The sequence below is a fragment of the Mirounga leonina genome, unplaced genomic scaffold, assembly GCF_011800145.1.
Source record: "Mirounga leonina isolate KUSES-001 unplaced genomic scaffold, KU_Mleo_1.0 Mir_91, whole genome shotgun sequence".
Taxonomy (NCBI): Eukaryota; Metazoa; Chordata; class Mammalia; order Carnivora; family Phocidae; genus Mirounga; species Mirounga leonina.
Window position 1 is genome coordinate 50,337,363 of NW_023270839.1, and position 25,843 is coordinate 50,363,205.

The 25,843-nt window shown below is 47.3% G+C and overlaps 1 protein-coding gene across 4 annotated transcripts in view; it reads right to left on the reverse strand.

The window, feature by feature from the left end:
* TMEM266 (transmembrane protein 266) overlaps positions 1–25,843 on the reverse strand; it is a 118,987-nt gene that overhangs the window by 50,239 nt on the left and 42,905 nt on the right. For 2 of the 4 annotated variants that reach the window (XM_034993536.1, XM_034993534.1), the window contains exons 2-4: positions 25,133–25,276; positions 17,932–18,062; positions 14,303–14,491 (exon numbers count right to left, since the gene is read on the reverse strand). In XM_034993536.1, the coding sequence (XP_034849427.1) occupies positions 14,303–14,491; positions 17,932–18,050 (308 nt within the window). In that variant the 5' untranslated portion in view covers positions 18,051–18,062; positions 25,133–25,276. Of the gene's footprint in view, positions 1–182; positions 394–14,302; positions 14,492–17,931; positions 18,065–25,132; positions 25,277–25,843 lie in introns of those variants that run through there. The other 2 variants (XM_034993535.1, XM_034993537.1) reach the window with 2 other exon arrangements.

Genomic DNA, 25,843 nt, shown 5'->3' on the forward strand with positions numbered 1-25,843 from the left:
ACTCAGCACCGCAAGCACCGCGCTTGCCACTCCCAAACGAGACTCCACTCCAATTCCACCTCGGAAACCCAGTCCCATTATTGGTGGCCCCGAAAACTGATGTCATTTCATTGTCATCTGGAAGGTGAGGCAAGCACGTTCTGCAATTATAATTAAAAAGGGGAGCTGTGAAGGCCATGTACCTGGGCTGTGTCACCCCGAGCAGCCCGCAGGAAGACTTTTGGCACATTCAATGCAAGGAGCTGGGGTAGCTGTTCGCCTTGGTGCCTTGTGCACCCCAGGAGAATGGATGCGCCCCTCAGAGTCTGCTCCTTCTACCTTCAACAAAGTCCCTGGGTGGCTCAGTCGGTTGGGCATCTGCCTTCGGCTCAGGTCATGATCCCAGGGTCCTGGGACTGAGCCCTGTGGTAGGCTCCCTGCTCAGCGGAGAGTCTGCTTCTCTCCCCCTCTCCTTCTGTATGTGCTCTCTCTCACTCTTTCTCAAATAAAATCTTAAAAAAAAAAAAAAAGAAGAGGATGAAACAAAACATTTGTTTCTCTACAAACAGAAGACTCTGATCTTGATTGTCCTGCTTCCATGGGAGGGAAAAGTCATTTTACGTTGCTGCTTAAAACACTGAAATGCTTATTTTTATTTTCTTGTTTGGTTAGAAAAACTCCCTAACCAGACCAGGGGTTGGTTATTGGGAAGCTGTAGGTACAAAGTGGGGCAGCTGAGACTGGGGACTCGTGGCCAGGTAAAGAGCAGGTGTCTGGAGTCTGCCCGCGGTGGGCCACAGCGCTCCTCGGCTTCGGGGAGGAGCCAGGTAGGGGACCAGGCATGCGGCAGGGGAAGGCCTGGAAGTCAAAGGAATGCCAGGTACCCACCAGGTGCTAGGGAGGCACTGTGATCAGGCCGCAACCCTTGGGCAGTTTACATCTGAGTGGGTGAGGGAGTCAAACAACAAACATAACACATTTGTAGATTATGTGGTGTACTACAGGTGGTAAGTACTGGGGGGGGGGGGGAGGTGATGGGGCATCAAGGGTGACCTTTTAAATAAGGTGATCAGGATAGGCCACACTGAGAAAGTGACATTTGAGAAAGAGTTGGAGGGAGTGTGGCCTGGCATATCTGGGGACGTGGTAGAATGTACACTACATAGCGACTATTCATGGTAAAATTCTGCTCAGGCCGAAGAACATCCAACAGAATAAACACGAGAAGAACAGGAGCCAGGAGTTGGGCTGGGAGGAGAGAGGGCTTTCCCCTTCAGTGCCAAGTGCATTTTGCCAAACCCCACCAAGGGCTGATGCTGCAGGCATTTCTACGGCCCTGGGCACAACTGCACAGTTCCCAAGGAACCCCCAAGGCAGCGGCCAAACAGAGCCTGTGCCCCCCACACTTGTCCTGTTCTTCCATCTGCGCCAGCCCAACTGCCCCTCATGCCTGCCCTGACTTTGCTTTCAACTACCAGCCCTCAACCAGACCCACTGGGGAGTGACCTCAGGCAGCCCCCATTCTGCACAAGGTCAAGAGGTTCTATTTGCATCCTGGTAGATGTGGACCCCAGGGCAACATACATGGGGGTGGGCTGAACTGAAGCAGATGGAGGGACAGAGCGTCTGAAGAGGCTCAGTTGCCCTGGGGCTGGAAATCTGCAGTCTGCATTGTGGTTAGTGGTTCTTTACGGGGGCTGCATCCTTGGACCACCAAGAGAGCTTTTAAAAGTTCCAGTGCCCAGGTCACACACCAGACCATTTCAACCACAACTTGTAGGGTAGGACCCAGGCCTCAGTATTTTTTTTTCTTCTTAGGTGATTCCAGTGTGTGGCTGAGATTAAGAACCAATGTCCTAGGTCCTTGACGCCAAGTGGTCTCCATGGACCAGCAGCATAGGCATCATCTGGGACCTGGTTAGAAATGCAGAATTGGGGGCTTGCTCTGTGCCCACTGAGTAAGAGTCTGCATTTCAGTGAGATGGCAAGTGATTTGGGGGAGAACTGCTCTGTGAGAGGTGGCAGGGATTTCGGGAGATGGGTGGAGCATGGCAAAGGGGGTCTGGGAGCAAGAGCTATGAGCCAGTGGAGGCAAGCAGGTGCCGGCCCAGCCAGTGGGGGAGTGAAGAGGCAGGCAGGCCCACTGGGCAGTCCCCCCCCCCCCACTCAGGGACACTCACTGAGACTGAGTGCGTGCCTTTGTGGGGGTGTCAAGGGCTTCCTCAGCCAGAGACATGAGGCTGAAGTCAGAATCCAAGCAGGCTCTTGGCTTCTAGCTCCTTGAAGAGCAGGACCATGGACCCCAAGGCTCCAGGACAGAGGTTGGGCTGAAGCAGCAGACTTTCTGGCTGAGGGACTGTTTGGAAATCCCAAGCTGCTAATAAAATTCCTGTGAAATTCAAATGACTCAGACATTCCTAAGACACTGTGTTTTAGCAGAAAAATAGAATGTGTCCAGTTTCAAAATATCCCTGAGTGGTTAAATAATGACTCGAGGAGCTTAATGGGCCAGAAGGGAAATACGCATTGACTTGTTAATTAGAGAAGACACTTCCTTCAGCATCCAGACCAATCAAGGCCCGGGAGCTGGTTCTCAGGATGGTGTTATCCCTGGAATTGCCACCAGAGGGGAGGCGTCTATCAATTTCATAGCTTGCTACAGCGACAGCAGAGGGGCCCGCTCCAGGAGGCAGGCTTGGGCTGCCAAAGTCTGTAAATATCAACAGCCAGATGGCATCCCCTGGCAGGTAGGCAGGTGTTCTGCTGCGAGGTTCTACTAGTTCCCGAGGCCTCAGAGAAATCCTGGGGCGGGAGTGGGGGTGCTGGGTACCTTTACTGCTTCTGCTTTATATTCTTAGGTGTCTTGATAAAGGTTTGAAAGAATAACTTCTAGAAAATTAGGATGAACTTTGGCCAGTTTCCGAAGTATCTTTCGTGTGAGGTAAGGCTGCGGGAGTGGTCCGGAAGCAGGCAGCTCCAGGTCACTGCTCCATCAGGCAGCATTCCCAAGCTTGGCACTGAAATAGCCCCTTTCTGAAAGGTGAAGCAGAAGCATGCCGTGCGAGGACAGCAGAGGCTGTTTGCTCCCGTGGCCTCTCCCGCCCCGGCAATCCATGAAGCAGTCGGGCCACTGTGGCTGCCGGGCTGGCATGGCTGGGAACATGCATGATAGGGGAAGGGGGCGGTGGCGAGAGTCTGCGTAATGTGGGGCCCTTCAAGTTGTCCGAAAAGGTGCTCACAGGCAGTGTCATGGTGTCCCGGGAGGAGGCAGCAGACGACAGAAAAGCTTATTTCCCTGTAAGCAGCCAGACCAGATGGCCCTGTCAGTCCTACATTGTGATTTTCATCCATCAAGTCCCCTAGGAAAGGAGCTAGGGGAGCGGGTGGAGGGAGTCAGAAGCCTGTCTGGTAGTGGGGGCCGGAATGAAGTCCCGAGCACTGGGATTCCCTACCCGCCCCTAATGCGGACCTCAGGAGGCACTGCCAAACCAGAGCCTCAGAATCCTGCTGGGTTGCAGAGCTCTCTAACGGGACAAAAACTGTGGCCCTGTGCCTAAAAAATGCAGAAAACCACAACACTGGGCATCACATTCTAAGGGGTGCATGGACCTTTCGAATCTCCCTGAGGGATCATCGAAGGACACCTGGGCTCCAGGTTCAAACTCCAGGACTGGGCAGTGTGAGACCCCTCCTAGCCCCAAGGGCTCCAATTCCGTGATGCTTAACACGCGGGGCCTGGATGCTGCAGACGTGGTGGTGGTGTCAAGGGTCAACAGAACAGCCCAGGGCCCCACTCGACTGCATTTGTTCCTGGCGATTAAAACACTGTCAGAGGAAGCCATGAGGTGGACTTTAGTCCAACTTCTGGCATCGACCTAGGCTTTATTTTTATTGATTTAACAAACACTTATACAGCATTTACTATGAAACAGGAGTTTTCCAAGCACTTTACAAATGTTAACTCATCTAGTTGTTTTAGAAGACAATTCCTTCAATTTTTTTCTTTGTTAACGAATGGTGGGGAAAGCCAGACTTTTCCATCAGTTGGGTTTGGGTGGCAACTGGAGTCTCCAAGTCACAGTCTCACAACTGACTGAACTCCGAGTGTAATCTTTGAGTCTTAATTTCCTAATCTCCAAAACAGGAGTAAGTATTATCTACCTTTGCAGGGTTGTTGTTCTAAAATATTGAAAATAACATATGGAAAGCACATAACAGTGCTTACTTCATTCATGTCTACTATACGTATCTACTATGATGATGATTTAGGTATGTGGGCATTAGAAAAGGGATTAATTAATCTAAACATCAACATTCATTCCATTCCAGGCATGGTTATTACGTGCCCCCTAAATGCCAGGCACTGTATTAGGTGGTGAGCACATGATAGTGGACAGGGCCTTTATCCTCACAGAGCCTGAAGCCTTGTAAAATGAATTCTGACTAAGCGGTGAGCTCCTAGTCCTAGGCCACTCTGAAAAGCAAAACAAATAAAGGGAGAAAAGCAGGAGAGGGAAATGAGCCTACATGCATAGGAGTTCTCCAAAGAGACAAATATCTACTTGTGACAACCATCAACCCAATGCCCACAGGGACACGCTTTTGCTAAATATCTGAAAGGGTCAGTGGGGTTCCTTTCTGTCCCAGGGAGAACCAGAACAACAGGAAAAGCGCTGTCAGGCATCCTCTTTGTTCCTGCACCCAATTCCAGGAGGCAGGCCACAGAAGTGCACTCAGACCCAGAAATACGAGCACATAAATCCATGTCATGTAACAGGAACTCTCAGGTTGGAGGTGAGAGATGACCTCCCGGCCGTCTGGGGAACTAAAGAAATTGGTTTCCATACTGGCAGCTTCAGTTCTGCAATCAGAGCTAAAGGTTAGCCTCACTGCCTTGGGGAAGAGAGCAGGAGGAGGGCTGTGTGCAGCGGGGGTCAGGGAGTCTGACATTTGCTTGTCCCAGAATCTCAGGTTTCTTGCATCCTGGGAAATGCCAACTCTGGGACAAAGACAGCAGGGTGTGGCGGTATGAGCTCGGGGCTGGGAGCTAGGAGCTGTCACCCACCATGGTGAGGCACAAAACCCCCCTCTGGGGACACAAAGGCAGACAGACACCACAGACTGGCTGCTCCTACTTGCGGGGGGACCCAGGGCATTGTCCACGTGCATCTGAGGGGCCACATCTGACCTGTTAGGGACTGGGGTGCTGCTGGGCAGTGGCTCTAAGGCGCCCTCCCACCTCAGGAGTCCTCAATTCGCAGAACTGGCCACAAGTCTGAAAACCTCCTTTGCCAGGCTTTGCAGCAGGGATGTGTGGATTAGGCCAGCTTCCTCACCTACTGTTTTCCACTTCTCTGTCGCCTGGCAAACCCCGAGGCAGCTACACTCCCCCTTCTTCTATTTGGCCAAAGTGTGGATTCCAGGTGCCTCCACAGGTGACTGAGGATCCCCAAACACCATGAATTCAGCCCACTTGCAACGGGGGACTTGTCCTTGGGTTTACACTTTCCTCCACCATTCTAGGCAGCACTCACGCACCCCGCGAAGGTGGTCAGAGGCGCTCTGCCGCCACCTAGTGGTAGCTTGCGGCCATACACCCGGCACCGGCGCATCAGTGTGGCCGGAAGGTTTATTTTGTTGAGAAAGAATAAATCTGTGAATTTATTGCCCTCTTAATCGAAGAAAAATCTTTGAGATTCTTGGACTACAGAGAAGAAGCTAACCTGTGCTTACCGGGAATTTTTTTTAATCTTAATTAAACCTTTATTGCCTGTTTGGGGCATCAAGAAGCTTCCTGGAAGCCTTAGCCTATTGAAAATACAGAGTCCCAGATCCAGCCAGTACGCCAGAGGAAGAGGCGTTTTATTATAGGCAGATCTTACTGACATCAAAAAAATGGATTAATGAAGCTCCTTTTGAACGTTTTTCTCCTTGGGGGAAAAACACAAAAGACTTTGCCAGCCAAGTGTAGATACAGAACTTTTAGATGCACTTGCAAGGTCATGGCAGGGATGCACCTGCCTTTTAACTCTGAGCCCCAAAAGGCTTTTCCTCCTCCCTCTTTTTTAAAAAAGATTTTATTTATTTATTTGAGAGAGAGCGAGAGAGAGCGAGCATGAGTTGGAGGAGGAACAGAGGGAGGAGAAGCAGACTCCCCAGTGAGCAAGGAGTCTGATGAGGGACTCCATCCCAGGACCCCGGAATCATGACCTGAGCTGGAGGCAGACGCCCAACTGACTGAGCCACCCAGGTCAGGTGCCCCAGGCTTTTCCTTCTTCTAGGTGAAGTTGGCATGTTCTGAGGCAAATCTAATTTATTTTTTCTAGGATGACTTTGTGGAGGGGTGTGGAATTAGCAGGGATGCTCAGAGGTGGGCCAGCCACAGACCGCAGCCTTGCATTCCAGGGCATGAGAAACCTGGTCCTGGGGTGGCTGGGTGGCTCAATCAGTTAAGCGTCTGCCTTCGGCTCGGGTCATGATCCTGCAGTCCTGGGATCGAGCCCCATGTTGGGCTCCCTGCTCAGTGGGGAGTCTGCTTCTCCCTTTCTGCTCTCTAATAAATAAAATCTTAAAAAAAGAAACCTGGTCTCTCCCTGTGGCTCATCCTTGACCCCACAGAAGTCGGGGACCATACCCTAATTCTCCCCAAACAGAACTGGCTTCCCCTTCTCTTCATCCTTATCTTAACACAGTCCTATCCATTCACTCACTCATTCATCCAACTCATTCCTTCTTTCCATCAACACTCTCTCTATTCCAGGCTCAAAGGATCTGATCCTTGCCCCGAGGGAGCACATGGTCCAGTACTGGAAGCAGACTGGTGAGCAGGCCAGTAAAGCCCAGTGTCACGAGTGCTTAGATAAAGGGAGACAAAGGGCTAGGGGTATACAGAACCCTGGGGCCCTGCCCTGGGTGGGGTGGGGGCACAGAAGATTTCCTGGAGGAGGTGGTCCTTGAGCTAGACAGTATAGGGAGAAAGGACAGTATTTTGGGCTTTGGTTTAGGATGTTCCTCCCCTTCCCCTTCCTTGCCTCCAGCCTCTGTTTGCTGGCATATCTAAAATTAGTTTAGTCCTTATTTAAAGATGTTGCTATATTGGACCTTTTTTTTTTTTTTTTCCCCAGCCTGACAGCTAAAAAGCCATTCCTGTGCTATTATGTCTTCTTCCTCTGACTGTGAAGTTCTGACAGAAATGTGCCATTGGCGTCATCTTTAAGTAGTAACATCCCTTTCTGTCTACCCCTCCTTCCTCCAAGCTTCTGTTTTCCAGGGGGCTAGCCCTGACCTCTCAGGTCTGACATTTTAGAACCCTAAAATATCAATAATTCCAAAAAGCTGAATGCCTTTCATTTCTTACTTTATTTTTATATTTTTGACAAAGACTATCCCACCACATCTCATGACCCTCTCTGTACCTTCTTTCCACCAAAAATACGGGGAGCACTATTTCTCTCTGTGGCCACAGAATCTCCTCTGTAAAAGGGGGTGAATGACTCTTGCCTTATACTGCCTTTCTCAACACATTCTATCACCATCATCACCCTGGGGTGGAGACCTTGGGCTTCTCTGAATTTCCTCTTTTGTGGCCTCTTGTCTAGCCCAGCACTGTTGGCAGCTGAACAGAAAGATGGAAGGAATCTGGTCCTTTAGCCTCTGGACCAACCTTGACGCTGCCTAACTCTGTGCTCCATGTTCCATGGGCTAATCAAAGTCGTCATTATTTGAGTTTGAGATGGGCTTTCTGTTGTATGCAGTTCAAAGTAGCTGGCTGATAGCCACCAAGCCTTTGTGAGAAGGGTGGTATACTGAAGAGGTATGAAGGCAGCAGGAATTTACAGGACGTGGAGATGGCAGAACATGAGGGGTGAGAGCAAAGGAACTGGCCTGGTCTCTCAGGTTATCAGTGTAGTACGGCACTGTGACCAGCTCAGCTGGGGCTCAGACATGCTCAGACACCTTCTCTGTTTCCCCTCTTCCCATCTCCTGAGCTTTCACATCTGTGGACGTACTTGCAGGTTTGTGCTGTGTCAAAACACCCCAACCAGTTAAAGGTATCATGGGAGGGCAGAGCAAGAAGGCGGCCATCTATAACCCAGACCCTTAATGACTGAGCCCGGTCAAGGGGAAGAGGCAGGGAGAGAAAGGATGATGACCACAGGGGTGTGGTGTGCTAGCGCCGCCCCGTGGATTGGCTTGGACAGCTGCTGGTAGAGGGGTGAAGGTCAGCAGCAAACAGGACCAGAGCTGCGGCCATAAGCAGAGCCACCTCCGGGTTCACAGACAGTGTAGTATGGTCGGGGGCTGGTGGGGGGCTGGTGGGGGGAGGCTGTTCTTCCCCACCTGGCATGGAGCCCACCCTGTGTGGGTACGCGTGGCCTTGGGGTTTCTGAAACCCCTGAACTGATCACAAACACTGCCACATTGGGAACTGTTGGTGGCAGTGGGTTTATGGGCAGTGGACATGGATGAGAAGGAGCCAGAGCAGGGAAGGAGGAAGCACACAAATCCCAGTAGTGACCACACCTGACTGACTAGCTTCACGGAGTTTTGGTGTCTCGGAAACCCGTGGCTCCTGATAAGGCGGCAAGGAGGCTCAGAGTCATTCCAAACGAGCCAAAATGCACCTGTGACTCATTCTGCAGGTAATGGGTCCGGAGGCCTGGCAGCTAGATATAGGTCCACTGATGGGAGCTATAGAAAATACATTTTGGGAGAAGACAGTTCAGTTCCAAGTTTGGGTTTGAGAAGGCCAGAAGTGGCGCCTGGGTGGCTCAGTTGGTTGAGCGACTGTCTTCGGCTCAGGTCATGATCCTGGAGTGCCAGGATCGAGTCCCACATCGGGCTCCCTGCTCGGCAGGGAGTCTGCTTCTCCCTCTGACCCTCCCCCCTCTCATGCTCTGTCTCTCATTCTCTCTGTCTCAAATATATAAATAAAATCTTAAAAAAAAAAAAAAAAAGAGAAGGCCAGAAGTTCTGGAGGGGCAGGATGTGGCTCCTCAGGCTGGACTTGAGTGCTGTTACTGAAAAGGCTGTTTTTAGCAATGACTTATATGGAGACAAGAACTCTCCTGTCAAATATGCAGCCAACTCAGGAGAAGAATAGACTATTCCATGGATACTTGTTAGGATTCTGAGGTGTGTTTGGGATCCCTGTGAAGACATCCAGGAAGTGGCTGGATATGAGCCAGCAGTTCGAGAGAGAGAGATCTGCATCAGAGATATGGCTTTCAAAGTACAAGTAGGAAAATATTAAGTCATGGGACTGGACGAAAGTATCCCATGTATAGAATCAGTAGAGAGAAAATGACCAAAGACAGAAAATGAAGAGCCCCAACACTGAGGGACCAAGCAGAGAAAGAACAATTTTTAAAAGGCTTAGACAGCAGAGCCAGAGGGGCAGGAAGAAAATCAGGAGAGTGTGGTATAGCAGCAGACACAGGGAGGCTGTGTTTGAAGAGGGCAGAGGCGCTGCTAGTTTCCAGTGCTGGCCAGAGGATAGCATAAGGGTCCCAGCAACACAGAGCAGTTTCCACCACGTAGATGGGGCTCAAGCTGGACTGCAGTAGGGATACAGGAATGTAAGAATGTAAGGAATGTAAGGAATGTAAGGAATGACTGCGAGGGAAAGGGGACATGGCAAGTGCAGATGAGGCTTTCAAGAAGTTTGGCCACGAAGAGGAGAGAGAGGGTGGCAGCTAAAGGGGACGTGCAGTCAAGGGAGAATGTGAGACAGGAGTGCCTGGTGAGTCAGGGTGAGGATGTAACTGATGGAACCGCATTCAGAAGGTGGGAGAAGAAGGGGATCAGAGCTCAGAGATGAGGGGGACCCTAGAAGGAGCAGCGGGGGGCTTGAGGGGTAGGGTGCAGGCCCACTGGAACAGTTTCTACTTTCTGAGGAAGGAGCAGAGGAGGTCATCTGCTGAAGGCAAGGGGGGACTTGAGGAAAACAGAAGCAATCTGAGATGATCACCTGGGACCAGGAGTGACCGCCAGCCAGGACCACAGAGGGACACTGTCAGGCAGAACCGAGAAGAAAGCTGAGAGTAGAGATGTTCAGTCTGGGGAGGTGCTATTATGGATCGAGTGTCTGTGGCCCCCCCCCCCCCCCCGCCCCGTGCCTGATTTTATCTTGAAGCCCTAACCCCTTGTGTGATGATATTTGAAGGTGGGGCCTCTGGGATGTGATTAGATTTATACGAGGTAAGGGTGGGAACATTAGGGAGGATATGTGTTGTGGTGAGCGCTGTTATTGTGTAAGACTGATGAATCACAGACCTGCACCCCTGAAACAAATAATACATTAATAATAAAAAAATATATAAAATAAAATTAAATTTAAAAAAAAAGAAGAGGAGGAGACCAGACCTCACATTCTCCCTCTACCCATAGGTAATGAGGAAAGGCCATGGGAGGGCAGAGCAAGAAGGCGGCCATCTATAACCCAAAGAGTCCTCACCAGCCACCAACCCTGCTGGCACCTTGATCATGGACTTCCATCTCCCAGAATTGTGAGAAAATAACGTTTCTGATGTTTAAGGCACCAGCCTTTTGTTAGGGCAGCCTGAGCTGACCAAGGTGCCAATCTGCACAGATGGCTGGTTCTCCTCCCTGAACCCTGAGCAGCCTGGGTATAGGAGCATAGCGAGCAGGCAGTGGAGACCTGTAGTCTGGGCTCTGCTAGGCAGGCACATAAGAAGGACTATGGGCTCTTGGGGAAAGGCAAGGCCCTTGATGGAGACGGGGCTCTTCTGCATGCCTAGGGGCTTACCCCCATCACAGCGACTGGTCCTTCTTCACGGGGCTTTCATGGGCAAAAGGGAAAACGGATTCAAAACACCCCAACCAGTTAAAGGTATCTGAGAGTGTGGCCCCGCTGTGGTGTCACGTGTGCAGGACATGTTAACCACAGTCATGACTGTGATGTTGTAAAGGGACAGGTCACAAACAGAAGCCCAGTAGTGCTAGTCTGGATCAGGGGCCAGGAGATGAGGCTCTGTTTCAGACTCTGCTGCTGTGTGACCACGGGCAAGTTCCTTGCACTCTCTAGACTCTGGAATATTAGAGTATTTAGCATAGATTTTTTTGTTTTGTTTTATTTTGTTTTTAAGATTTTATTTATTTATTTGACAGAGAGAGACACAGCGAGAGAGGGAACACAAGCAGGGGGAATGGGAGAGGGGAGGGAGGAACAGGCTTCCCACTGGGTAGGGAGCTTGACATGGGGCTTGATCCCAGGACCCTGGGACCATGACCTGAGCCGAAGGCAGACCCTTAATGACTGAGCCACCCGGGCGCCCCTAGCATAGATGTTTTCTAAGGTCTTTCCAGCTCTAACATTTTCAGATTCTGGGTAATGTAAAAGCACTGAAATACCACTGAGTTAAAAACAAGTGAATGGTGGGGCAGCTGGGTCACTAAGGCATTTTCTTGCTGGGATCCCTGAGGTCTCGTCATTTCCTACAGACAACATTCATGTCTCTATATAACACTTCCTTTGGCACTTTTTTTTTTTTTTTTTAAGATTCTATTCATTTATTTGACAGAGAGACACAGCGAGAGAAGGAACACAAGCAGGGGGGGAGTGGGAGAGGGAGAAGCAGGCCTCCCGCGGAGCAGGGAGCCCGATGCGGGGCTTGATCCCAGGACCCTGGGATCATGACCCGAGCCAAAGGCAGACACTTAATGACTGAGCCACCCAGGCGCCCCTTCCTTTGGCACTTTTTAAAAAGAGGTAACAGGCCCAGAATGGAGTCACCCATGCTAAGCTGCATATCAGCAAACCGAGACTTAATACCTAACTTAACTGTAGCTTCAGCCTCCCCCAGGAATGTCACCTTGAAGCAGTCAATCTGGAACTACCTGGTCAGCACCAGCGAGGTCATCTTCCTTACAGACCCTGCCATCCCTCAAAGAAGGTGGCCTTGCCTGAACAGTCCACTCTTTCCTGGAATAACTTTCTTGCGCGGCCTCCTTCTGCCTGTAAAAGTCTTTCATTTTGTACAGCTCCTCAGACCTCCTTTCTATCTGCTAGATGGCATGGCACCCAATCCATGAATCACTGAATAAAGCCAATCAGATCTTCAAATGTACTGAGACGAATTTTGTTTTTTAACAGTAAGAAGAGGTGTTTTTAAAGAAACTTACGTCACACCTTTTGGAAGGCTGACCAGAACTGTAGGTAGCGTTGTTTGGTGGTGTTTCTGAATAGGCCAGGTTGGAAATTCTGGGAAACCCCCAGGAAATGCAGCAAGAGCCAAGAAGCCTTGTGAAGAGAGGCCTGTCCCCTCTGCAGTGTGCTTTTGTTTCACTTTCCCCTCCCCTGGCTTCTGCCCTGGGCCTGCTCTTCCTTCCTCCAGGAAACCCTCCTGCCGCCAATGCAAGCTCCTCACTGAGAGCTCCAGCAGCCGGGCACATCCCCTCCCCGGCCGCCTCCTACCCAACAGGAGCAGCTTTCCGGGGCACACCTGGACACTCACAGCAAATCAAGAGCCTCTCTGCCTCGCGGGCACTTCATTTGTACTCTCAAGAAGCAGAAGCCTTGCCGGGGTCTAATTCAGGAGCATGTGGAATGATAAAGCAGGCCTCTGTCCAGGCTCTCTGGGGCGGGGAGGGAGCCGCACAGCGCGCACCGCATGCCCACAGGCTGCCCGTGTGCACACTGCCCCGAACCAGAACTCTTGGAGGCTTTCCCGTTTCTCTCCCCACCTCCTGACTGCAAACCTGAAAAGGGCCTAACACTGGCTCAGGCTGGGCGAGAAACAGTCCTCGGGAAAGACTGGGACTTGTTACCAGCCGCACTACCACTTCTGACCACCAGACTGCAGTGTCACGGTCACCAGGGCCTCTGGGAAGGAGCAGCAAAGCACTAAACCAGACGTAGGGCCTGTGCAACGCACAGGAGGCACGGGCTTGAAACCGGCCTTGACTCAGGGCCTCAAGGATCTGGAGATCCAGAAGCCAGCCCTGCCATCAGACAGGTGCTGACGGCACTCAGGATGCCAGGCATCCCTTTGCTAGCTTCTACCTGCTGGCCTGTCCTTTTCCCCCAGTGTCCTCCCGACTCTACTATGCACAATACTGAGAGAAAATTATATTTTCAGAGAGAGCCCCTGGGGTGCAGTTTTTGCAAAATGTGTATGGCTTTACAATAGTTAGGAAATTTCTCTCAGGAAGTGGGAGAGCCCCTTCGGGAAACAAGCACAGAAAATCCAAGCTCTGCAAATTTACCTTTAGCTAAGCCCTCTCATTTGCTTCTAAAATAACCCAGCAATCCTTCATTTTTGTATTCAAAGCAGCCAGAATGTTCCAAACTATGTACAGACACCTGAGAAAGAAGAGTGGCCCAGAAGTGGCTCCTAAGGTCCTGGTCAATGTTTAAAATTCTCTATCTATGGACTCTGAGAAACAAACTGAGGGTTCTAGAGGGAAGGGGGGTGGGGGGATGGGTTAGCCTGGCGATGGGTATTAAAGAGGGCACGTACTGAATGGAGCACTGGGTGTTATATGCAAACAATGAATCATAAAATTCTCTATGAGCAGAAGGGTGGGCTGGGAAAAGTCTGACCTACTGGGAGACCCTAGGACCTGTTCCTGCCCTTCCAGGTTCCCCTACATAAAAGGAGAGCATCGAACTGGTGTGTCTCCCCTGCCCCATTCGGCTCTAACACCCTATTCAGCTTCAGAAGGTTTGTAAGACAGACCAGGCTAATGAGAAATTAACTGGGGAACAAAGGCATCCAATCTGCTTGACAAGCTAAGTAGGAGTGGGTAGGGGCCACTCCTTTGACTCAAGGACTAGCATATCCTACATGTCCTTGCTGAAAAGAGAGCAGCTAATGTCTGTAAAGTTCCTAGCTAAATGCTGCTAAATTCCCTTACACACTCAGCATGTTACTGCGTGTAGAATGCTTTCTTCCCAGCCTCTTCCCTGGCGAGAGCTGGCTGACAATGGGCAGTGCAGTCCAAGTCCACCCCCTATGGTCTCTGTGACCTTGGGCCAGCTCCTAATCCCTGTGGGTCTCCTGATTCCCAAGTGTACAGAGAGGAGGTTGGATGGGCCATTAAGGAGTAATTCAGTCCTGAAACAATTTTATGAATCTCTGCGTTCCAAGCAAATGTCACATAAAAGGTTATCTAGCAGCGACAGATATTTCTGTGCCCGAAGCATTTTTCTGAGGAAGCAATGTCTGAGGAGAAAAAGAGCTTGGGTGGCCAATGTGAACTTCTGGTCTCTAACCCCTGTGCTGCCTCATTGGAGGTACCCATGGAAACTCGGGGGATTATGCGAAAGCCTTCTTAGCTACTCACCAGTCCTGGCACCTACCCTTCTCTTTGGTAATCTTCGTCCAGATTTGACAGGAGTTGCGAACCCGCCGTGGAGAGGTCGACCGCAGCCAGGGGCAGGTCACGATAGGCAAAGTTCACCAGCTGCACGGGAGCAATGCTCTTGGTTTCTTCATCTACTTGTTGGGAGATGATCTCAACTTCAGAAATTCCTCCTTCTATGGCAGGCCTGAGTTGGGGAGAAGGGCAACAGGGCAGTCAACCCTCAAGAACAAAGTAATTTTTCTACTCCCCGAGGGAAGGAAGAAGAATGCATCAGAATCTATGCTGTGCTGGTGGCGAGCAGGGGAAGCTTGAGGTCACCAATCCTCCACGCTGGCCATCCAAGGGACTGGACTGAAGCCCCTGTGTCCTCTACCAGTTGGGGAACAATGGAAGAAGGGAAGGAGGAATTGCTCAGATTTGAAAATAGGAGCTATGGAGGTAGGATCTTTATCAAGGGGGCTAAAGACCCAGATGGAAATTCTGCCCACCAGAAAAACCTGGGCTTAGATCTTTAGGATTTTTGGTCCTAGACTTTATATTGGAGTAATATATATATATATATATATATATATATATATATATATATTTTTTTTTTTTTTTTAAAGATTTATTTATTTATTTGACAGAGAGAGGGAGAGCACAAACAGGGGGAGGGGGTGGCAGGGAGGGGCAGAGGGACAGGGAGAAGCAGGCTCCCCACTGAGCAGGGAGTCCGACACCTGGCTCGATCCCAGGACCGAGATCATGACCTGGGCCAAAACCCAAGAGCCAGACGCTTAACTGACTGAGCCACCCAGGCGCCCCGGAGTAATATACTCTTTTAAACTGTTTCCTGGGTTTCTCTGTAAAGGTCCTTTAAAATGTTTCTACCATCTGTACCACAACAGAGAAGAGAGGTTTCTGTTTGTGACTGGATGTACTGCTGGTGGTTGGGGAACTGACCTGGGGAGACCACCTGGGCCTTGGACGGTGAGGACAGCAGGGGCCAGCTGTCCCTGGCTGCCACTCCCTTCCCACTTAAACTGGTCCTACTCCATCTCCCCTCTTAAGGCTGAGAGTAGGAGAAGGAGGCCACTTGATCAAACTTCTGTGGAGCTGTCAGTCTCTTACGTCACTGGTGGGCTTACGCAGGGCACTGCGAATACCTGACAACTACTCCGGCAATACAAGGCTTCTGAGCTCCAGGCAGTATCACCTCCCAAACTCCTGGTGGATATGGCAATTCGGTCACTACTGACAGAAGTGGGAGGGGGGTATTACACATCCTGCGGCGTGGCTGACAACGAAGAAGTGTCCTGTCCCAACACCAACAGGGACCCTGTGGAGAGATGCTGGGCTAGATCACTTTGCTCTACCTTCCTGGGGTGCCGTCTTTGGTCCCCCCAACACATCCCTGACCCTCTCTTAACCTGTAGAACCTGAGGGGCTGGGTCTTATGCTTCTGGCCAAACAATGAAGGTCAGAAAGAAAGATGGTGTGAATGGAGAGGAGTGGAAATTAAATGTCTGAGGGAACACTGAGAGGCTGGTTTTACTACTGGGGTGGCAGTCAGTCTTGGCAGCTGTTCTTGGGCTCTGTGTCGACTCCAAGGCTGACCTCCCTGGGGCTTCTCTGGAGCCTCAGTTTCTCCAGCTGAAACACAAGGAGGTGAAACAGAGGCTCCTTAAGGGCTCATTCTCACCCTAGCATCTGATATGGAGAAGAGACATGGAGCATGGGGGAGGAGCTCTGCAGGGACAAGTCCCTCCACCTAAGTTCCAAACTTTCCTTTTCCAACCATCACTGAAAGCTAACCAGCCACACACAGCGGCAGTTATCCAGGAATGTCAGAGCCGAATCTGCCCACTGCTCTCTTGCTTGAATCATGCAGATAATTGAGGAAAAAGAGGGATTTTTATTTGAACGCCACCAGTTGGGAGCCTAAACGACCTGGATTCACCAAGTAATTTCCAGTGCCCTGATTCTCTTTGGTAGGCCTTATTTAAACCTTTGCTTTTTGCTACCTGTCAAGCACAGATAATAGTACTCATCATTGTGTGACATTTACAAAATGACTCAAGATCTTCAGACAGAACAGTCATAGGATGTGAGGCTTCTGTGTTTCTCAACAATTGAAATAAAAGTGTGGGTGTTTAGTGGGGAATCCTGGCTCCTCCAGGTGTTTCCAAAAAAGTCAATGCTGGGTTGAATTTGTTCTCTTTTCTTCTGGGCTACTCACAGAAGCTACGGGTGGCTTAACTGCACACAGAGAACTTTCTGATCCGTGGGATGTTCAGAGGGCTGGAGTGAATTTCTGAGACTAACAGGATGTGGCTTTGAGCAGCAGGGGACAGGCTTCTTCTGCCTTCCTGACTTTCTTGCTCTCTGTTTCCCCCCCTGCCAGTGGTCATAGCAGCCCAGCACCATCTCTGGTCTGCGGTCATCTCAGCAGGAGGAAACAAGGCCTCCCTTGGTGGGAGTGAAGGTCCCACAGTTCATAGCCTGGGTGTTGAGACTAGCCTCTGGTCTCAGATATGAAGAACACTATGATGCATGATGGGTATTAATGGCCCCATTCTTCACCCTCTCCTTTTACCATGGGACCCTGCAGAGCTCCTCCCATCAGAAGGAAGAGTATGATTCTCCTGCCTTGATTCTGGGCTCAGTTTTATGATTTGTTTTGGTCAAGGGGATGTTAGCAGACGTGACACAGGCAGAGGCGTGAAAAGGAGCTTCAATTTCTCTTGTACCTCCGATATTGCCATTGGAAGGTGACCAGCCTAGCCTATGGGAGGATAAGGGACACACTGAGCAGAATCCAGTTTCACCGAAATCAGCTGACAGCAAGCCAAGCCCCATATCTAAGAGTGATTCCAGATGAGCAGGTATCTAGCTGGCTACCCCACACATGGAGGAATAGATACTGATGCTGTATTCTGCTCGGGTACCACGGTTGTTTGTTACACAGCATTACTGTGGGCAAGAGATAACGGGTTCCTGCTCCAGATGGCAGCAGCCAGCCCCAGAGCTAGGCAGGCTGGGGCAGTATGGGGTGACAGAAAGAATGCTGTTCTCATCGTGGTATTTTTGCCAGTGAGTTGCAAAACACAAAATAAGTGACCACTTCTCTGGTGTTTGGTAAGATGAAGTGGTGGTTTACATGGCATCTTAGGTTCGGGGAACTGAAAGCACTTCTGCCCTTGGTTTCATAAAGCCTACTTTTAGAAACCCTCTCATGATTTCTAAATTTACTTGCAATTCCCATTTTGTTAATTCACCTTAAGCACATCCTAATCTTGTCTTGAGGTTTGCTTTTGAAGTTTTCCCCATTTTCCACGACATCCAGCTAACGGAAGTGTGTACAGTGGTTGCTTGGAATCAGAAGATCCCTGTCTTATGGAAGGTGTACAACAGTTGTGGACTGCAGAATTTCTCTGCTTTTTTAAACCAAAAAATGAGATGACATTAGTGGGGCAACTCAGAGAAAGAGCAGATTTTAACATATCATTTTAATGTCAGGCTCAAGGACAAAATCGTCTGGAGCTCCTCCACCTTCACAGGGCTGAGGAAGGAGCTGTTGGTTGCACCCACGATTCTGAGGTACCAACTCAGCAATCACAGAGAGGAGATCCCGGTGTTACTTACTGTGGATTGGTCATGTTGAAAGATGCAACCAGAGCCATGGGTTTTCTTAGTGTCTCCTGGGGCTCAGCCGTCTTGAAGCCTGCCGTCAGCATTTCTAAGTGTGAGTTCTTACAAGACATACAAAATGGTACCTTGAAAACAAATTGAATGGTAGGAATTTATTACACTGTCAAACAGATGTCAAACCAAAGTCCTCCTAAACTCATCTAAAAATGGAAGTCCTTAGAACTTTCTTTGATAAAACAGCACTTTTCTTCAAAGTTATGTTTGAACAAAGTATGTGTTGAACAGATTCTTACAATTACCCAATGTAATTACTCTCCTTTTTAGAGATGAATAAATATGTCCAGAGTGACAAGATGAATTTTCTGTGTCACACATAGATGACAGAGAAAGCCAGACTGGACCCCGGGTTTTCTGACTTTTCGTTTATAGTTCTTTCCACTTTTCCAGCATGCCTAAGCAAATCAGGGTAATTTATACTCCAGCTTTAGGAATCTCAAAATTCTCAGGTGTTTTCCCACAATGAGAGAGGCAGCACATCCTGGAGCCAGACTGCCTGGGGTCAGAGCCTGCCTCCCACTTATTAGCGCTGTCACCTTACTTAACCCCTTTGTCCCTAGTTTCTCCACCTATAAGATAAGAATGATAATAGAACTGGGGCGCCTGGGTGGCTCAGCCACTAAGCGTCTGCCTTCAGCTCAGGTCATGGTCCCAGGTTCCTGGGATCGAGCCCCACATCGGGCTACCTGCTCGGCAGGAAGCCTGCTTCTCCCTCTCCCACTCCCCCTGCTTGTGTTCCCTCTCTCGCTATGTCTCTCTCTGTCAAATAAATAAATAAAATCTTAAAATAAAATAAAATAACATAAAATAAAATAAAATAAAAAGTCTTATTTAAGAATGATAAGAGAACTAACTAAATGAGTTAATGCATGTGAAAACACTTAGAATAGTGCCTGGCGTGTAGTGCTGGCTTTTATTATCACAAATATTATTTTATAAATTTAAATTGCACTGTCTGTTGAATCTGAGCACATTCCAAAGCATTTGGATTGCTGAGTGTAAGATTTCCTCCTAAAATTTGGACTAGGTAAACAGAATATACTTTTCTATAAACCAGTGCCATGGGACCACCTGGAAGTCTTCTAAGAGACAGTAACAATCTGGCAGAAAGAACACAAAGACAGAGAGCTGGGTTCTGGGTGATTTTGTTCATGTTACAAGGGAGATTGCTCCAAGGGGCAATCCTTGTGGAGACTGCATTCTGTTGCAAACTGTCTTTCCTGCAAGACATCACCATGAGAGAAACCCCCTCTCCCAATCCCAAAGCTCAGCAAGCAGAAACACTTGAACCAGAGACAAAAGAGTTGTGACATCATGTAAAAGGCACAGACACTCCCAGGGTGAGAAGTATTGGGAGATGGATGGTAAATCTGCAAACTGGGGAAGCTCCCTGAAGTTCTGTGTAATTAAGAAATGACAGCTGAAGTTAAAGGTACTTGAGGAAATCTTGGGAAAGTCTTAAAGCAACTAGAAGAGAAATGGAGAACTTTCTAAAATTAGAAGGGCTTTAATATACGAGGCCACCGTTTCCACACCAGCTGTACGTGGGGCAGAAAAAGCAAGGGACAAGAGCAGGGAGAATTTGGATAGGTTTTTTGGTAACCATACCCTGCTGAGGGTTTCCCCTTTACCTTGGTATACCTTAGTAAGAAGGTTCTAAACATTAGAATCGGAACTCTCCCTTACAGTATTTGGAATTGGGTATTAATTGTACACTAAGCTTTATATGGGTCTCCATTCCATAATAGAGACATAGTCAGTCTCAATCTTTCCTTTATAAGCCTCAGTGAAGTCAGGCTCAGGGTACGCACAAACAGGAGACCATGGGAGCAATGCCCGCTTCCAGCGTGGTGTTTTAACAGGCTGTATTCCCAAGTGAGCAAGGCTATAGAGGCAGTGTTGTGACTTTCATCAGGAGATTTATGTCTTCTTGTTCTTATTTTTGTGATATTAACAGCCCTTGGTGATCACTTCCTAGATCCATAAATTCATTAGGATTTGCAAAAGGGGGATACTATGATTTTATCATGCCTTTTCCATTTATCAGCTTGTATGAAGACAAACTCCTCCTCATCAACTATTTGATTAGCCTAAAATACAGTTCACATAGAAAAGGATAAATGCTCAACTTTTCTTTTTATTTACTGATTTTCAAAAGTTAGTTAATTGGTATCTTGTTATCTTCCAAACTCGATCAATGAGGTATTTTTTTTTTTTAACTTTCCACAGCATCATGGATTTAAATTCATCCAGCAGGAGTTGAGTGAAGGAGCAGACTCCCTGTAAGCGGGATGGTAGTTTCCTGAAAAGGAGATATGGGACTGGGTAAGAAACAACTGGCATCTCCAGTAGAAGGCCAAGATGAGGTAGGAGACAGGGTAAATCATATTTGGACGGACAGTGAGTAGGCTGCTTTAGTCAGTGGTTTTGATCCTTAACAAGCAGCACATTTTAGAAAGCAAGCTCCCTGAAGAAGTTATTTAAAAACAATATTCTCCAAATAAAATAACCCCAAAGCACAAGCCTAGCACGAATCAGGTGTAGTCTAGCACTCTATAAATGAACATTTGAAGTGCAAACCTGCTGTCTCATAAACCTAGTAAAAGCAGAAGAGAAAACCTGTTTTGGATTTACAGGGTCTGGCTATGGTGGGTAGTGAGGCTGCTTTTTTTGACTTTAGTAAAATCCACTTGTTGCTCATTAGCCTTTGTAATTACCAATATCATTTGCTTGTTCCAGCCCGATCTGCAAAATTCAGGCTGGCATCCTAGGAATTTTAAAGCCGAAAAAGATTTCTTTCCTTTTTTTTTTTTTTTAAAGATTTTATTTATTTATTTGACAGAGAGAGACATAGCGAGAGAAGGAACACAAGCAGGGGGAGTGGGAGAGGGAAAAGCAGGCTTCCTGCTGAGCAGGGAGCCCGATGCGGGGCTCAATCCCAGGACCTTGGGATCATGACCTTAGCCACAGGCAGACGCTTAACGACTGAGCCACCCAGGCGCCCCTGAAAAAGATTTCTAAGATCAAGTTGTCAGTTCCCTCACTTGCCAGGTGAAAAAGTCCGTAATACAGTTCACCTGTCCCCAGAGGCGCCCAGGTCTGTTCCTCAACCCTTACTTGTGTAATGGCCCCTTGGCATACACATCCCATTGGTTTCCAAGCCTGGTTTACTCAGAATCACCTGGAGGCCTTTGGGGACATATAAATTCTTAGGCTATACTGCAGAACTGCTGAATCAGAACTCTGTAGGTGGAGTTTGAGAATCTTTCTTTAAGTTCCCCAGGTGTCTGACATGCAACCACTCCATTTGACTATTATATCAATGGTTCTCAAACTTTCCATCGCATCGAAATCACCTGGAAAACTACTGGCCCCAACCACAAGCTTTCTAACTTAGTATGTTTGGGGTGGGGGCCTGAGATTCATATTTTGAACAAATTCCCAGGGGATACTGGTTTGCTGAACCACAGGCCACATTTTTTCCTTTTTTTAAAAAATAACATGTAATGTATTATTTGTTTTAGGGGTACAGGTCTGTGATTCATCAGTCTTACACAATACACAGCGCTCACCATAGCACATACCCCTTGTTTCATTTTTCCCACCCTTCCCCTATGATCCTCTGTCTTGCTTCTAAAATTCCACATATCAGTGAGATCATATAATTGTCTTTCTCTGATTTATTTTATTTCGCTTAGCATAATACCCTCTAGTTCCATCCATGTCGTTGCAAATGGCAAGATTTCATTTTTTGATGGCTACATAATATTCCATTGTATATATATACATCACATCTTCTTATCCATTCATCTGTTGATGGACATCTAGGCTCTTTCCATAGTTTGGCTACTGTGGACATTGCTGCTATAAACACTGGGGTGCAGGTACCCCTTAGGATTACTACATTTGTATCTTTGGGATAAATACCCAGTAGTGCAATTGCTGAGTTGTATGGTAGCTCTATTTTCAACTTTTGGAGGAACCTCCATACTGTTTTCCAGAGTGGCTGCACCAGCTTGCATTCCCACCAACAGTGTAGGAGGGTTCCCCTTTCTCTGCATCCCCACCAACATCTGTCATTTCCTGACTTGTTAATTTTAGCCATTCTGACTGGTGTGAGGTGGCATTTCATTGAGGTTTTGATTTGGATTTCCCGGATGCTGAGTGATGTTGAGCACTTTTTCATTCATCTATCGGCCACTGGGTGTCTTCTTTGCAGAAATGTCTGTTCATGTCTTCTGCCCATTTCTTGATTGGATTATTTGTTCTTTGGGTGTTGAGTTAGATAAGCTCTTTATAGCTTTTGGATACTAGCCCTTTATCTGATATGTCATTTGCAAATATCTTCTCCCATTCTGTCGGCTGTCTTTTGGTTTTGTTGACTATTTACTTTGCTTTGCAAAAGCTTTTTATCTTGATGAAGTCCCAAGAGTTCATTTTTGCCCTTGCTTCCCTTGCCTTTGGCTATGTGTCTAGGAAGAAGTTGCTTCGGCTGAGGTCAAAGAGGTTGCTGCCTGTGTCCTTCTCAAGGATTTTGATGGATTCCTGTCTCACATTTAGGTCTTTCATCTATTTTGAGTCTATTTTTGTGTGTGGTGTAAGGAAATGGTCCAGTTTCATTCTTCTGCATGTGGCTGTCCAGTTTTCCCAACACCATTTGTTGAAGAGACTCTCTTTTTCCCATTGGACATTCTTTAATGCTTTGTCGAAGATTAGTTGACCACAGAGTTGAGGGTCCATTTCTGAGTACTCTATTCTGTTCCATTGAGCTATGTGTCTGTTTTTATGTCAGCACCATACTCTCTTGATGATTACATCTTTGACTTCACAGATATATTCAGAACATTCCATCCCAAAGCAACAGAATACACATTCTTCTCTAGTGCCCATGGAACATTCTCCAGAACAGATCACATCATGGGTCACAAATCAGGTCTCAACTGGTACGAAAAGACTGGGATTATTCCCTGCATATTTTCGGACCACAATGCTTTGAAACTAGAACTCAATCACAAGAGGAAAGTTGGAAAGAACTCAAATACATGGAGGCTAAAGAGCATCCTACTAAAAACTGAATGGATCAACTAGGAAATTAAAGAAGAATTAAAAAAATTCATGGAAACAAATGAAAATGAAAACACAAGTGTTCAAAATCTTTGGGATATAGCAAGGTGGTCCTAAGAGGAAAATACATAGCAATACAAGCCTTTCTCAAGAAACAAGAAAGGTCTCAAATACACAACCTAACCCTACACCTAAAGGAGCTAGAGAAAAAACAGTAAATAAAGCCTAAACTCAGCAGGAGAAGAGAAATAATAAAGATCAGAGCAGAAATCAATGAAATAGAAACCAAAAGAACAGTAGAACAGATGAACGAAACTAGGAGCTGGTTTTTTGAAAAAATTAGTAAGATTGATAAACCCCTGGCCAGACTTATCAAAAAGAAAAGAGAAATGACCCAAATAAATAAAATCATGAATGAAAGAGGAGAGATCACAACCAACACCAAAGAACTACAATTATAAGAACATATTATGAGCAAGTATATGCCAGCAAATTAGACAATCTGGAAGAAATGGATGCATTCCTAGACATGCTTAAACTACCAAAACGGAACCAGGAAGAAATGGAAAACCGGAACAGACCCATAACCAATATGGAAATTGAAGCAGTAATCAAAAATCTCCCAACAAACAAGAGCCCAGGGCCAGATGGATTCTCAGGGGAATTCTACCAAACACTCATTAACAAGGAACCTATTCTTCTGAAAGTGTTCCAAAAAATAGAAATGGAAGGAAAACTCCCAAACTCTTTTTATGAGGCCAGCATTACTTTGATCCCAAAACCAAAGACCCCACCAAAAAGGAGAATTACAGACCAATATCCCTGATGAACATGGATGCAAAAATTCTCACCAAAATACTAGCCAACAGGATCCAACAGTACATTAAAAGGATTATTCACCACGACCAAGTGGGATTTATTCCTGGGCTGCAAGTTGGTTCAACATCTGCAAATCAATCAATGTGATACACTACATTAATAAAAGAAAGGACAAGAATCATATGATCCTCTCAATAGATGCAGAAAAAGCATTTGACAAGTACACCATCCTTTCCTGATTAAAACTCTTCACAGTATAGGGAAAGAGGGTACATACCTCAATATCATAAAAGCCATCTATGAAAAATCCACAGCAAATATCATTCTCAATGGGAAAAAACTGAGAGCTTTCCCCCTAAGGTCAGGAACGCAGCAGGGATGTCTACTCTCACCACTGCTGTTCAACATAGTACTAGAAGTCCTAGCCTCAGCAATCAGACAACAAAAAGAAATAAAAGGCATCCGAATGGGCAAAGAAGAAGTCAAACTCTCACTCTTTGCAGATGATATGATACTTTATGTGGAAAACCCCAAAGACTCCACCCCAAAACTGCTAGAACTCATACAGGAATTCAGCAAAGTGGCAGGATATAAAATCAATGCACAGAAATCAGTGGCATTTCTATACACCAACAAGGAGACAGAAGAAAGAGAATTTAAGGAGTCGATCCCCTTTACATTGCACCCAAAACCATAAGATACCTAGGAATAAATCTAACTAAAGAGGCAAAGAATCTGTACTCAGAAAACTATAGAATACTCATGAAAGAAATTGAGGAAGACACAAAGAAATGGAAAATGGAAAAACATTCCATGCTCATGGATTGGAAGAACAAATACTGTGAAAATGTCTATGCTACCTAGAGCAATCTACACATTCAATGCAATCCCTATCAAAATACCATCAACTTTTTTCACAAATGGAACAAATAACCCTAAAATTTGTATCAAACAAGAAAAGATGCCGAATAGCCAGAGGAATGTTGAGAAAGAAAAGCAAAGCTGGTGGCATCACATTTCTGGACTTTAAGCTCTATCACAGACCACATTCTGATCTTCTGAATCAGAAACTACATGAGGTAAAGATGGCCTTTTAATCCCTGGTTGCAAAGCTACTGTGGTGGAACTGTCAGCAGAACCTACTCTGGCCAGGCAGAAGGAGGCCAGGTTTATCAGTTAGGAATACTTTCATTTGCAAGTAACAGAGTATCTGACTACCAGTGACTTAGGCAGTGAAGACTTTTAATTATCTTACCTAGGAATAAGCCTGGAGGCAGTGGCTCTGAGATATCACCAAGGACTCAAGGTGATCCTTCCCCAGTCCTCTGTGTGATGCATTACTCACACTTATTGCCTTGTGGTTGCAGAATCGCTGCTGCAGCTCCAGCTTGCATGCCAACTCCTAAACAGGAAGAAAGAACCAAAGGCTTTCTTTTCATAAGCTCTGATCTTTTATTCTGTAGGAATTATCTTTCCAAGCCCTCTAGCCAGCATCTCCTGGTATCTCCTTGGGCAGAGCTGGGTCACATGGTCAGATGGCCGTGAAGAAGCCTGGGACAATGGGCAGCTGGCCAAAGGAGTAAGGAGTGATAGGAGAGCCTAGTCCAGTCATAATTCATCCCCTGGGGATGGGCATATTGTTTCCATAAACAAATCTCCATTCTCTCAGCAAGAAATGGGAAGGAGCTGTTGCAGGCATAACTAATCGTCTGCCAGGCCAGGTTTGGACACTTCTTATATGGTTCTGTGGCTCAGCTGAATAAGTTTCCTAGGTCTCCAAATAAGACTGACCAAATATTGGTAAGTGGCTGGCAGGAAATATAGAGGATGTGCTCTCACAAAATCTCAGGGTTCTTTTATTTAGAAAGCATTGCATGTGTGAGGCTCAATTTTGCCATCATCAAGCTTGCTGGAGAATCTGTTCTTAGTGAGAAGCCACTGAGCACTGGCACCTTTCATGGACATC